General features: G+C 34.5%; 1 protein-coding gene across 1 annotated transcript in view; it reads right to left on the bottom strand.

Moving 5' to 3' along the window:
- The window catches only part of LOC145258114 (dual oxidase-like), a 175,801-nt gene that overhangs the window by 125,914 nt on the left and 35,562 nt on the right, over positions 1-14,325 (bottom strand). Inside the window, exons 5-9 of the mRNA XM_080115859.1 lie at positions 13,626-13,833; positions 11,151-11,311; positions 9,735-9,795; positions 3,637-3,733; positions 1,028-1,088 (exon numbers count right to left, since the gene is read on the bottom strand). Coding sequence (XP_079971985.1) covers positions 1,028-1,088; positions 3,637-3,733; positions 9,735-9,795; positions 11,151-11,311; positions 13,626-13,833 — 588 coding nt within the window. The remainder of the gene's footprint in view (positions 1-1,027; positions 1,089-3,636; positions 3,734-9,734; positions 9,796-11,150; positions 11,312-13,625; positions 13,834-14,325) is intronic.

Below are 14,325 nucleotides of genomic sequence, written 5' to 3'. Positions count from 1 at the left end.
GTAAATTAATATACAGTCAGGGGAGCAAGGAGCAGTGAGGGAATTCCAAAGGCAAGCAGTTTCAGAAAAGAAACTATTGTAGTAGAAAGCTTTTCAGCATCTGACGATTCTACAGTGAAGGGGTGGAATTTTGCTATTAAAACAAGCAGAAGGATGTAACATTGCGGCGATGGGATAGGGGATATAACTTGGTAGACAGTGAGGGACCTACTAAATTGGAGACTCTTTTTTAGACCTTGTCTAAGACTAGTGGTAAGTGCATCAACCCAACAATAAACCATGCACAGATGAATAATGTCTTTATAGATATATAGGATATTCTCAAGTGCAAGTAATTTTCTAGCATGATAGAGGGAGCCCACCTTCTTTGCAGAAGCCTTAGCAACGTCCTCAATATATTCATTCCAATTTATGTCGCATGCGAATGTTAAGCCGAGGAGTTTGAAGAATTCTCAGGTAGAGTGTAATTTGTCAGGAATATCAGCGTTTGGAGAGGTGGATTTTAATTATTAAAGAAGAACAGCTTAGTTTTATTAGAATTAACTGTTGCCTGTTAAGATTAAAAGACTAGTGGTAAACAATACTCTCATGTTGGAGTAATTTTCTAGCAAGGTAGAGGGAGCCCACCTTCTTTGTAGCAGGCTTGTCAGGTTGAGGAGTTTGAATGATGAGCTCTCAGGTAGAGTGTTATTTGTTATGGCAATCGATCATTGAGAAAATTTCTTGTAATTGTTAAAAGGAAAGAAGCCTAGTCTTAGTAGCATTGAATGTTATCATTCGTTCATGACCCCATCCCGCTACAAATTGAAGGTCGTTTTTAAGGTTTCTGCCATTGTCTTAGATATGTGCACACTCGCTTTTCCGTGATGTCTATTATATCATCGACAAATATATCACGGACATAATTTTAGAAGGGTGGTCAATTATAAGTATCAGGAATAATATAGATCGAATGATTGATTCTTGAAACAAGTGTAAGAAGTTTTCTTTTGGAAAGATCAAAGAATTCTTGAAGTTTGAAACTCACCTGACTGTTCCAGAAGCAACCACAGAATCTTATTGGCTGTAAAGCTTGACAGTTTTTATTCCTAAAAGAAAAAAAAAATGTAATAAACTTTCTTTGATTAAAATGTGTTTTATTTTGGCATGAGTGTACATCCTTCGCCACAAATAATGAAAAAAAAAAAAAAAGTAGAAAAGAATTATGCTTCTCTAGTGTTCACGCTTACACTAATATTGGCGAACACGCATATTAGCTTAGTCGAGCTATCACTTACTGTATACGTCATGACACGTCATAGGAAATAGACAGTATTCGTCAATTTGGCGAACCCGACATATTACGTTCCACGATTTCTTGTTGGTTTCAATATTGTCTTTAAATAGATGAAATAAGAATATCCGTAAACTGTTTTTTTTTTCAAATGAGTATATTTAATTACTTTAATAAATTTTTGCACATATATTTTTTTCAAATAAATATAATCGATTACTTTTATAAATTTTTGCGCACATATATTTTTTTCAAATAAATATATTCAATTACTTTTATAATTTTTTGCACATATATTTTTTTCAAATAAATATATTCAATTACTTTTATAAATTTTTGCACACATATATTTTTCCAAATAAATATATTCAATTACTTTTATAATTTTTTGCACATATATATATTTTTTTCAAATAAATGTTTATTTACAGACATATTTTCACAGAAATAATGAATAAATATTTGAAAAATAAACGTAAATAAACATATTTATTTGAATAAAAAACAGTTTTCAAATATTCTTATAATATTTAAAAGTTAAAATTTTTATCAGCAAATAGTGCGAAAAATGAAACAAACATTAAATCATGGAATGTAATTGGGCGGGGTTACCAAATGGACTAACAGTCAACTTCCTGTGATGTGTAATGACGTAAGCAACAAGCAATGGTTTGAATAAGGTAATATGTGTGATCACCTTAATATTTATATAAAACTAGCACGGAGACCCGACGTTGTCCAGGATTGAATGACGATCAACGACTGTTCCACTCTTCTATACTTATATTGTCATCGAAATTAGTGAAATCGCCCATTTTTTAATCAAATTGATTGATTGCCTGCTCTAGTCAGGCCCCCCCCCCCCGCGCAGTTCTGGGAGGAAACTTCACCTGCCTCCACATGGTGACTTGTCCACAATACTTTGTAATCTACATTGCACTGTAGAGAACCTATTGTTGATTTTATAAAATTTTTGTAAATAATGACTTCATTTAAAGTTTAAAATGCAAAGGCAAGTATCATAGTTCAATCGTGCGCTAAACAGAAACACTCATTCCAAACGCGCCTCTGTCTTATCAAAGAACTAACTGTTGATTTTATCGAAATTATTTTTATATAATCACTTGAATAAAAGTTAAACGTACAAAAGTCAAGTATCATGGTTTAATTGTGCTCTAAAAAGAAATATTTATTACGAACCCCTCCGCCTTATAATAGAATCTACAGTTAATTTTATAGGTTTGGCCTTTCTGCTTGTGCGGTTATAAAACTTCATAAATGCATTTGTTATATAAAGTTGTAGAAAAGTGTTAACTTTGATCAAAATCAGACTTCCTTCTCTAATCAGATGTTTTCGATTACCGATTTTTGATGCTGGTCAGATGCATTCCGATACAACCCTACGTTAGAACACTCCCAGACACAGCAAGACCCTCATGTGAAATATTAAAAAAAAAAAAAAAATCGGCCTGTTTCCGAGTACATAGGAACAGAATCACACACAAAGTTCCTTTTATATAATAGTAGAGATAACGTTTCAGTCGATGAACTTAAAAATGGGTATTTATTAAGAATAAGGATCATGCTGGGCAGTTTACGTAAAACACCGAAAGTTGCCGAAACACTGAGCCAATGAAATGGCAGCAGACATTGTCGCTTTCATTAGTTTAGTATTAAAAAAAAAAAAAGAAGATATTTATCTTGATTTGAACAAAAAAAAAAATCATTACAAACATTTAAAAAAATCTAAAAAGTTATTTTTGTTCGCTATCGGATGTTTACGATTAAAAATATGTTTTATGGCGTATCAACTCTTTTCGGGTTATTTAACGGCGAACCAGTCATTGTGGAAAGATTTTTATTTTTCAAGTTCTTTATATCTTCAAATTCATTTAGTTTGGTTCGGTTATTTTGTAGAAAAAAAATTTTTTTTTTGCAGAGCATGATTGAGTTCTACAAAAAGAAAGTAAAAAAAAAAAGTAAAAAGAAAAAAGAAACAAAAAAAAAGAAAGTAAAAAAGAGACAAAAAAAAGAAAGTAAAAAAAAAAGTTAAAAAAAAAAAAGAAACAAAAAACATAACATCAATGTTTGGTGCATTTTTGGTCAGGAAGCCAGTATCTTCAGGCGGCCTGATTTGGTAGCACCAGATGTCCTAGCAGGTGTTACCACTCTAGGTCAAAGTGGACCTAAGAGCAATTGTAAGAAAAGGGGCAATTTCACATTCCCCACAGCCTCTAAATAGCGGCCTCACCACTTGATATCTTTTAAAGTCATACCCAGGACCTGTAGAGTCCTAGACTCGAACCGGATCCAATACGCATGCAAGCAAAGGCATAGTCAAAACAAAGAATTTTTTCATTTACCTTGGAATCAAAACTGGAGGAAGCAGAGTTAAATAATAATTCATCGCCACAGCATCGTACAAAGAAGAAAGGCCAGGATCAATATTTGCGTTGTATCCTTTGGAGGAGAAAAAAATGTTTATTATTGTAAAAACAATCAAGTACACTAGATACCAATGAAAATCAGCTTTTATAGTTAGGATTTGGGCCAAACCAGAGCGTCACATACATAAGAACTTAGAAAGATACAAAATTTTTATACATTGATCATTAAGTATACAAGTCTAAACAATTCGACATCACAAAGTTTTGGTGTGCGATCGTTTCTGAGATGAACATTTTATTACGTCTCTTTATCAGCGCAAAACAAAAGAAAGAATGTCATAAATATTCTGCTAATAATTAAGTCATATAAGCAGAATCCCTATTGGACCACAGATGCCTAAAAAAAAACAATATCAAAATAAGCTTAATATTTTTTAATTAGTTTTTGCATGAAAAAAAAAAAAAAAAAAAGATGAAAAATGTAGCTGAAAAAAAGTTGTCAGTATCCATACACCTAAAAATATTTTTTGATTTTGATTTCATATTAAAAACCCTCTTTTCTATTTATTTAAAAAGAAAATACAACTTTCTTATATATGGATTGTGGAATTGCATTTATCTGCAAAAGATCTAGCTACTTTGCATATTATTTTAAACATTTTAATTAATTCCCTATTAGTTTTTTCGGGTTCTTTTTTTATAGGATGATCACCTTTAGTTAACTATTACGTGTAATTATATTTATGCAGACCAAAAATTAGCAGAGGAGTTTGGTAGAGTTTGCAAAGGTCAACTCTTTCAACTTTGACCTCCTGGCAACCAAATTTTCGCCTAAAACCTGATTAAAAAGCTTGCTGCATGTCTGAATATCCTTTATGTAATATGTCAAATGTTTAGACCCAAAATTGGCTGAATAGTTTGCTAGAGACCACAAAGGTAAAATCTTTTGAACTTTGACCCCTTGGCAGCCAAATTTTCGGCAAAAAAAAAAAACAAAACAAAAAAAAACGACTAAAAAGCTTGCCCAATGTCTGAATACACTTTATGTAAAATTCTAAATGTTTAGACCAAAAATTGGCTGAGTAATTTGGTAGAGACCACAGAGGTAAATTTTTTTAAAAAACTTTGACCCCAATTTTGACCCCTTAACATGTATTGTTTTGAGCTCAAATCAAATTAAAAAATTTGATCTATGTCCTAGTAACAAACATCTAAAATTTCAAGTGTTTAAACCCAAAATTGGCAGAGGAGTTTGGTAGAGTTTTCAAAGGTCAAGTCGTTGAACTTTGACCCCTTGGCAGCCAAATTTCTGGCCGAAAATCGATTAAAAAGAGTTCATCAAATCTCGATACCCCTTATATCAAATATCGAGTCTGTAGACTGAAAACTGACAGAGTAGTTTGGTAGGGAAATGTACACAGACAGACAATTTTTATTTTTATAGATATAGATAGATTTATGAACGTATATAAATATATATATATATTTGTATAAAAAATTTTGCCTACCAAACTCCTCTGTCAGTCTTTGATCTACAGGCATGAAACTTAATATAAAGGATATTCAAACCCATGTGAAACATTATATTTGGGTTTTAGCTAGGGAGATTCTGTACAAAAGTGTGAAAATTTAAAAAATGGATTTGCCAGATAAAGGTTGAACAGCGGCATTACGAATATGCATGCATAATGTAATAGCTATTGGTTCATGTTTTAAGTTTTAGCCTTGAAGCAAACATGTTTTCATTAAGGCGTTAAGTTCAGAGGAAAAGGTAAATTGTAAGCTAAACGTTTTGGTTTTGATACTTGGTAATGGCGCACGAGTCATTTTTTTTTTTAAACTTTAAATCATTATGAGTCCAATATATTATAATAATAAATACAAAATCAGAATTAATCAAAATATCACATTTAAGCGTATTTTACGACCGGGCAATGCTGGGCAGCCTGCTAGTATATGTATATGCACACACACACACACGCACACGCACACACACACGCACACGCACACGCACACACATCATTTAACATCCGTTTTCATGCTAGCATGGGTTTGATGGTTTTTGCCTGATGATACTTCTCCAGGCCTCGCAGTTCTATACAAGGCCTGGTAGTAATCTCAACTTTCTAAGATCATCTTTAATTAACTGACTCCATATCTTGCATGGTTTACCCCTGCTATGTTATTGGCTCCCGGAAAATACCGTGTAGCCAGCTCATGGCTGATTTTCAATGTGTAGTTTATTAGAAATTTCCATATACAAAAACAATGTTATTGAAGCGACAAAAGTATTTTAAGTTAAGAAAATATTTACATTAAAATTGTTCCTAGGATTTTATTAACTTGGGGAAAAGGAATTTGATAATTAAAAATAAACACGTATAACTTCAGGACAAAGATCAGAAGATGGTCGTTTTTTTTTTTTTTTCTTTTTTTTTTTACACAGTGATCACCACTTATCAAGGCCCGGAAGTCACTCAGGGATAAGGGTTATTGCAAGTACATTACGTTAGTGTGGAGATTTGATGAAGTGTTTACTTCAGGGGGCGGTTCATTAGGAATTTGTTAACATTGGACTTGAACACATCCAAGTTGTAGTCCGGTGGGAAGCAGGCAGACGGAACAGAGTTCCACAGGCGTGCAGTTCTAAGAAAGAAGCTTTGTTCATGGAATCCACGTTTTGATTTAGGCACAGATAAAGAGTGGGGGAAAATTTTCACAGTGGATTCAGCTAGACGGGTGTTTTTCGTGAAAGATTGGTGAGGGGGGACCAGAGATTGGAGTTCAGACGAGCACCTGCCATGGAAATAACGATAAAACAAGGATAGGCTCGCAACGTCTCTTCTGTGGGAGAGAGGTTGCAGGGTAGAGAAAAGTGTGGTGATATGTGTTGATGACGTCATTTAAATACAAAGATGGTGTTTTGAGAGACATGTAGAAGTTAGAGTCGGCAGATAGTCGGTAGTCAGAGAGAGGGAGAGAGAGAGGGGGAGAGAGAGAGGGAGAGAGAGAGGGGGAGAGAGAGGGGGAGAGAGAGAGAGGGAGAGAGAGAGAGATGGTGTTTTGAGAAATTAGAGTTGGCAGATAGTCGGTAGTCAGAGAGAGAGAGAGAGAGAGAGGGAGAGAGAGAGGGAGAGAGAGAGGGAGAGAGAGAGGGAGGGAGAGAGGGAGAGAGAGAGGGAGGGAGAGAGGGAGGGAGAGAGGGAGAGAGAGGGAGGGAGAGAGGGAGAGAGAGGGAGGGAGAGAGAGGGAGGGAGAGAGGGAGAGAGAGAGGGAGAGAGAGAGGGAGAGAGAGGGAGGGAGGGAGAGAGGGAGAGGGAGGGAGGGAGGGAGAGAGGGAGAGAGAGAGGGAGAGAGAGAGGGAGGGAGAGAGAGAGGAAGAGAGAGGGAGAGAGGGAGAGAGAGAGAGGGAGAGAGAGAGGGAGAGAGAGGGAGAGAGAGGGAGAGAGATGGCCCACTGATTGTAATGACTGAGTAGGGTAGAGTATAGGAAAATGTTGATAGTTAAGATGTAAAAATCTAAGACCAGCATGCAGCTATCCATTGGGGAAACATCGGTAAATAAAGTTGCTGTAAATATAACCAAAACTTCAGGTCATACGAATCCCCATTTGCAGCTTTTCCAAGAATCCGCCAAATCAAGATCAACCCAGATGGATAAGGTATGTTTTCCTATGGGCCGATGTTAATACCCCCCCTAAAGAGAACTGTATCCGTCCCCCTATTATTATAAAGACTACCATAAATGTTATATTATTATAAAGACTATCATAAATGTTATATTATTATAAAGACTATCATAAATGTTATATTATTATAAAGACTATCATAAATGTTATCATATGTCCTGTTTATACACTCATCACTAGATGATCACATATGATTGTAAATATTTCAATATATATATATATATATATATACATATATACACATGCACTTCAAATATATATATATATATATATATATACACACATGCACTTCAAATATATATATATATATATATATATATATATATATATATGCACTTCAAATATATATACATTCAAAAATTTAGAGACAATAAAATATATCACACATCAAACAGAAAATAGACACATTCATATATACTCATAAATATATGGACACATTATATAGACAATTATACAACACCCCTCCTTCAAACCCATCAACCTCAATAGACCTACATCTGCCGACAGGATTTGCATCATCCATCTTTTTGATATGTTCATATCACCCCGACTCATTCTGGCACAAAACATCAACTATGTTAAGAATGTGTAATCAATTCCTCAACTCTTCTGATGACTTTCTATCCCTGAGACTTACAACACACATCCACCCCACCATTTGCAGATCTGTTCTAGAAATTCTATTCATGTCCTCATCTTTAAGGGACCAAGATTATATATATATATATATATATATATATATATATATATATAATACAAAACTTTGTTGAAATTCAAAGACTTACATTTTTCATTTTTTGTAACTTTTATTTCATCTTGGATTTCTTTATTACAGCCGTTTCGTTAATAGGGTGGCAATTTTATGATTTTATGTGTTCATAAAAATTTCCTGATTCCCACCAACTCATCAGATGTTGTTTCCATTCTATGTTACCAACAAAAAGTTGATTTTGTACATGATAAACTAAGTTGGTGTTTGGGGAAAAGAAATTCCATCCCCACATTGTTACAAGTCGGCCATCTTTATATATAGCTTTGAGAATTTCATTTACAAATATAATAATAAAATAAAAAATGCAGTGCCAATAGGGATACTAAGGTTCAACAGACTTAGCACTTGCAAAAGCCGACTTAACACTATTAAATTCAAAATTGCAAAAGGGAATTTAACTATAAAAGTGAAAATAAAAAGAAAGCCTAACTTAAATTGTTGAATAGGAAACGGAAACCAGCTGTTTACCATGCAGCGGTTTTGGAGATCCAAAAAAATATAGCAGCTGTTAAATTCAAATTCGTGGTTCTCCAGTGGAAAATAGCAAAATGTTGACACAATCCAGATAATAAAATTAAAAGTAATATAATTTTATATATAAATAAATAAATAAATAAATAATAAACGAATAATAATAATTAATAATAATTAAAATAATATAATATAATACTATTAAAACCTTACTCTTACTACTGTGTGATAGGTTCGAATAGTTTTGGGTTGATTAATCAGAATCAGGAAAATTGGAACTGGTATCGGAATTGGAAAAAAATTGTACTTTTTTTCTGATGCCAACAACGATTTTTTTTTTTTTTTAATTATCTTGGTTTATTTGATCTTTTTAAAACAAAATCTTCCACTGTTGCTAGTAATAATAAAATAAATATTTATTGATTTTAAAGCTAAAATCTATAGATCGTCCTCCAGAAGTGTGTTTTTACGTTTGAGAAAATATATGTACATTTAACATGTATTTTTATGGTAATTGGAAAAAATATTGGAATCGTCCCATTACTAATATATATATATATATATATATATATATATCAACTAAAAATTAAGTTTACAAACCAAACTCTTCTGTAAACTTAAAGCCAATATAAATATTAATATTTATATAGTAATCGCAACCAAATAAAAAAGCTCAATACAACCAAAATAAAAAATAGAGCTTATCATAAAAGAACACAAAGACTGTAAATTATAATTTACCAGAATTTTTTGTTGGACAGGATACTCAAAAAGAAATAAGTATTCTGTCGAATAATAAATTCTTGTAAGTTTTGTATCGATTAATGTAGTCTTTAATTGTTTTTTTTTTATAAATGCATTAAAAGATTTCAAAATATGAACCAAGCAGTTAAATTAGGTAATAAGGCTTGATTAAACATTGTGCTTAAACTAGAATTCACGATTCGTCCTTTAATAATATCTGAATAAAAGGAATCCAGCAGCTTTAGAATAAGAATCAATCTCACCAGTAAAACCTTTGTAAATCTCTCAGGATAACAAACTCTTAACATTATATTAAATATTTTTCCGTTATAAAATTGATTGTGTTGTTGAGTTAGAAATGTTTCATTCAATTTTCAATTGCAGGAAAACGAGATTACCTTTGTATGGTTCAATGGGTTCATTCAGCAGCTTCGGAAGCCAATCGTATAAAATTATTTTCTGAAGTAAAGAAAAATTTTAAAAATTAAAGATCATGTGTATGAATTCGTAATCCAAAATCGATAATCCTAGCTCTGCAGGTCAAATCTAAGATCACAGCTTGAAAATCTTTCAACGTGTTGTCAGATTTTTTTGTTTTTCAAGGTGTGTTTTTTTTCTGATTTGTGACGGAGTTCGAATCTTTCAACTGGTAGTAATTGTGACTTGCTAAACTGATGATAGCGTAAGCATGAAACACTAATGCCTCCCAGGCTTTGTCTTCTCTTTTTGAGAAGGGGTTAGTTTTTTGCAAATCTCTTGTAGCACAACTGAACAACACTGAGGTTACAAAATAATGTGCACAATGAACCACCGTCATTCGAACCCGGAATCCGTCGAGTACAAGGAAAAGAGGAGAATGGAAGACAGATATGCAAATCGTGGTACTGTCGCAATTAAAAGTATAAAGACGATTTTTTTTTTTTGCGAGAGGTGATTTTGTGACGACGACGCGTTAATGCGAGCGACAGATTTTTTTTTTTTTTTTGTATTCGGCGAGTTAAAACATTAATTTCAACACTTCATCTCTTGAGGAGCGTTTACCGGGGAATGCAAACGAGGCTGTCCAGGCACTTTTTGAAGGGTAGAGTACCCTTCCTGGGAGGCTCTGACGTCTTAATTCCACTTTCCGACCCTAGTGTCTAAATTCTTGTAGTAGGAAACAAGTAAACAGTATGTATATATATAATACATTCCACAGTCAAACAACATCGCAGCTCACAAGAGCCATGACAGTCAACGAACCGGAAGTCCAAGACTCGAGTTTCGCCCTCATTTGGGCTTATCAGTTAGACACATCCGAACTCAGGATTCGAAACCCAAGCCTCTTGCATGCGAGACAAGCACTCTACCAACTGAGCAAACACCCCGCACAATGAGAGCGAAACTCGAGTCTTGGACTTCTAGTTTGTTGACTGTCATGGCTTTTGTGAGCTGTGACGTTGTTTGGCTGTGGAATTTATTATATACAATCTCTCACATTCTGAAAATCATATATATATATATATATATATATATATATATATATATACATACACACACACACACACACACATTATTTTGATCATCTAATGATTCCTTTCGGTTTCATTAAAACCCCGGAAATCTTTATCGTATTAATACCATATTTATTTCATGTTTCCTCAACTGGAACCGTAAGTTCGTGAAGAGATCAACATTCAAAGAATTTGAGTTTGCAAGACCAATTCCTCCGCTCTTGAAAAGTTCCTGTTTTTTTGCACAATCACACACACAAAAAAGATGAATATATTAGAATTCTTCGTTAATCTCTTTGACTCATTGCTTTGATGACTCACCTGTAGAGTTGCGATGACTTTGGATCGAGCTTTATAGAATTTCTCCTCTGCACTTAATGTGGACTTTCCCATTTGCTTCACGAGGTTGTTATGCCATCGGAAAAACATGAGACTTAGGGATAGGAGTGAAGGATTTTCATGGGAATGCGTATCGCCAAATTCTGAAAATTCGACATTAATTATTTGAACATTTATTGAAATGAAATTAAGAAAATTCTGAAAAGAATAAAAGTTATCAAAATTTTGAACAATCATTATTGAAAAGTGTGTGATTTTTTGGGGAGGGGGGATTTTTTGACAAAATTTAAACTTGTGGTAGTTTAGAAATCGTTAATAGTGTAGATTGGTAGAAGTTGGATTATTTCTCAACAAGAACTTGTTTATATTAGACTTGAAGGCTACCATAGTGTCATCAGCCGGAAAGCAGGCCGATAGAACAGTGTGTTCCACATGTGGAAAGTTCTAGAAAAGAAGTTTTGTTCATGAAATCTGCTTTTAGATTTAAGCACTGATAGAAAGTGGGGAAAATTGTTGATAGTGGTTGTAGCTAGAAAACGAAACTGCATCAAAGGGAGGTAAGTCTGATATTCTTGTCCAGAGTTGCTAGACTGGCTTTGTTAAAGCCAAATTTTGCGAATTTATCCTTTTTGGAAGCAATCTGATCTTCAAAAATTGCATTTGACCTTTTTCAAAGCATAATACACGGACTAACTAAAGAAACAAACAGAATATTATGTAAATAATAATAATAATAATGGATATTTGGTATCTGTGTCTGAAACTGAACCTATACTATTAATGTATGAGGGATGTTCCAAAAGTAATGCCTCCTATTTTTTATTCCGCCCCAATGAATCGGAGGGGATTGCAGATTTCATTGTTATGATTGAACTGATGCATTCATAACCTGACAGTTTCATCTCTCTGTTGCAGATATTGACAGTGTGAGAATATTATACAGATTGATGAAAACAAAAACCTTCTTCCAAAATTAAAACAAAGTTTTCTAAAATTGCTACGTAGAGGAAGAAAAGGTCTCTGCAGTGGTGGTGGTGGTGGTGGTTGCACACGTTTTTCTTGTAAATCGAGCATTGCAGAAACACTACGACCCAAGCAGCAGCAGTAGCAGGGAGGTAACGATGGCTAAGTGGCTAATAACCAGGGCTATGACAACAGCATATTCTTTTCATTGTTTTTACTCTCGAGTATATATCCGACAGAGTTAATCAACCGAGAACCACAACACTCTATATAAAAGCATATAAGATATCAACGGATACACACTCGAGAGTCAAAACAATGAAAAGAATATGCTGTTGTCATAGCCCTTCTAATAACATGTTAAATTGCACAAAATCAAATTCTTTAAATTAGAGAACATTTTGATTATTTTAATGGCAACTTAATGTAACGTGACCGTTACACTCGAACGGTATTCCTTACAGTTCAAACCTCTCTTGGACCACCACGGCGTCCGGCACCGTCGGAAAAGAACAAGCAAACAAAAATAAATAAATCCGATTTGATTTTTCTTTACTTTTTAATGCAATCATTTATTACCGTTTTTCTTTCTCGCCATCTCGACACCAGCTTAAAAGTCTCTCATCATTATCTATCTCGCCTAACGTACACTTTTCTTCTCTGACCACACACCGGCCGTAGCTAGCCATTTTTTTTGTTTTTGACTTTACATGCCCATTTTCTTCCACCCAGACTTTGCTTCGCTCCCGAGCATGTGATGCCCTTTTTCTCTTTTTCTTATCATGCCAACCCTTGCATACTTCCTAATTTGCATATGCATATGCTCTTTTTTCGGCTGCTGCTGCTAATCTCTTTGCAAGCGAGCCATTCTTTGCTGCTGCTGATGTTTTCCCTCGCGCTCCTATGCACAGTAGTAGCAGCAGGGAGGTGATGGTTGCTAAGTGGTTAACGACCTGGACTGACAACCTGGGTGTCCCAAGTTTGAATCCAATTCATTCCACGGAGAAACTTTTACTTAGGGATGTTGGCAACCTTCATGTGGTTTCTCCCATAAGTACCCGATGTCATTATAGAAAGAACTCTAACTAGAAAGATATCAGGGAAACGAATGTCAACAATAGAATTACCTCATTCAAAAGAAATAAATGATTATCAACAACAACCACTCGGTGGCTCAGTGGTTAACAAAGGGGCTTGAAAACCTGGGTGTTCCAAGTTCGAACCCGGTTCGTTTCACAGAAACACTTTCACTTTCAGTACTCGATATCCTGCTAGTAAGAAGTCTTAATAGAAAGATATCAGGGAAACGAATGCCCACAAAAATCATCATCATCATGCTCAACAAACAAACATACAAACAAGCAGCAGCAGCAACAGCTTGACCGACATTCGAGGTCAAAGATTAAGTGATACAAACATAGCCAGTAAGAGCGAGGCAATTTCAAAAAACAAAAACAAATGAAAAAAAAAAAAAAAAACGGTGGGTATACTAACGCCAGTATTTCGTGGAGTCTTGATAGCCATACTGCATGGAGAATGGGAAATTCCCAATGGGCAATCGGTATTCATTCAATGCAGGAAATTGGTTAAACTGGTCACTACTTTTGAGTTTTCCTGTATGCCATTCTCGCAGGGTGTTGGCCCAAACTTCACTGTTACCGTAAACGACGCTCGCATCGATGAAACTTGTGGCCAAATTCACCTGAAATTAAACAACAAATGAATAATAATGAACTAATTTTTTTTTTTTAAACATTGAAATCAGGAAAAAGAAAAAAAAAATCTTATTCACCTGCCGTAGAGTAAAAGAGACGCAAAGTATATTATGAGTTTGATGAGAGTGTTTCTGTAGAACGAACTGGATTCGAACTTGGAACACACAGGTTATCAATCTGTGTCGTTACTTGACCTTTTGGACAAGATCAAAGTGTAGCATCTGTTCTTCAGATGCTGCACTTCAATTTCTTGTTCTCTGTCAGTGGAGGAGAAATCCTTCACGACTGAGACAATTTTTATTTTTGTTCCTTTTCTCCACATTAAAAAACGACCCTGGTTCTTGTCAGATCACTGAAGTTAAGCAACGTTGAGCCTGGTTAGTACCAGATGGGTGACCATTTGGGAATTATAGGTGCTGTATGTGATCTCTGCTTATCTCGGCATTTGTTTCGAGTCGTCCTGTACAGACACTTCACTT

Source organism: Euprymna scolopes, chromosome 33, assembly GCF_053919585.1.
Source record: "Euprymna scolopes isolate OS-2025 chromosome 33, ASM5391958v1, whole genome shotgun sequence".
Lineage (NCBI taxonomy): Eukaryota > Metazoa > Mollusca > Cephalopoda > Sepiida > Sepiolidae > Euprymna > Euprymna scolopes.
The sequence above is the reverse complement of the archived record's forward strand: the minus strand, read 5'-3'. Positions and strand labels throughout refer to the sequence as shown.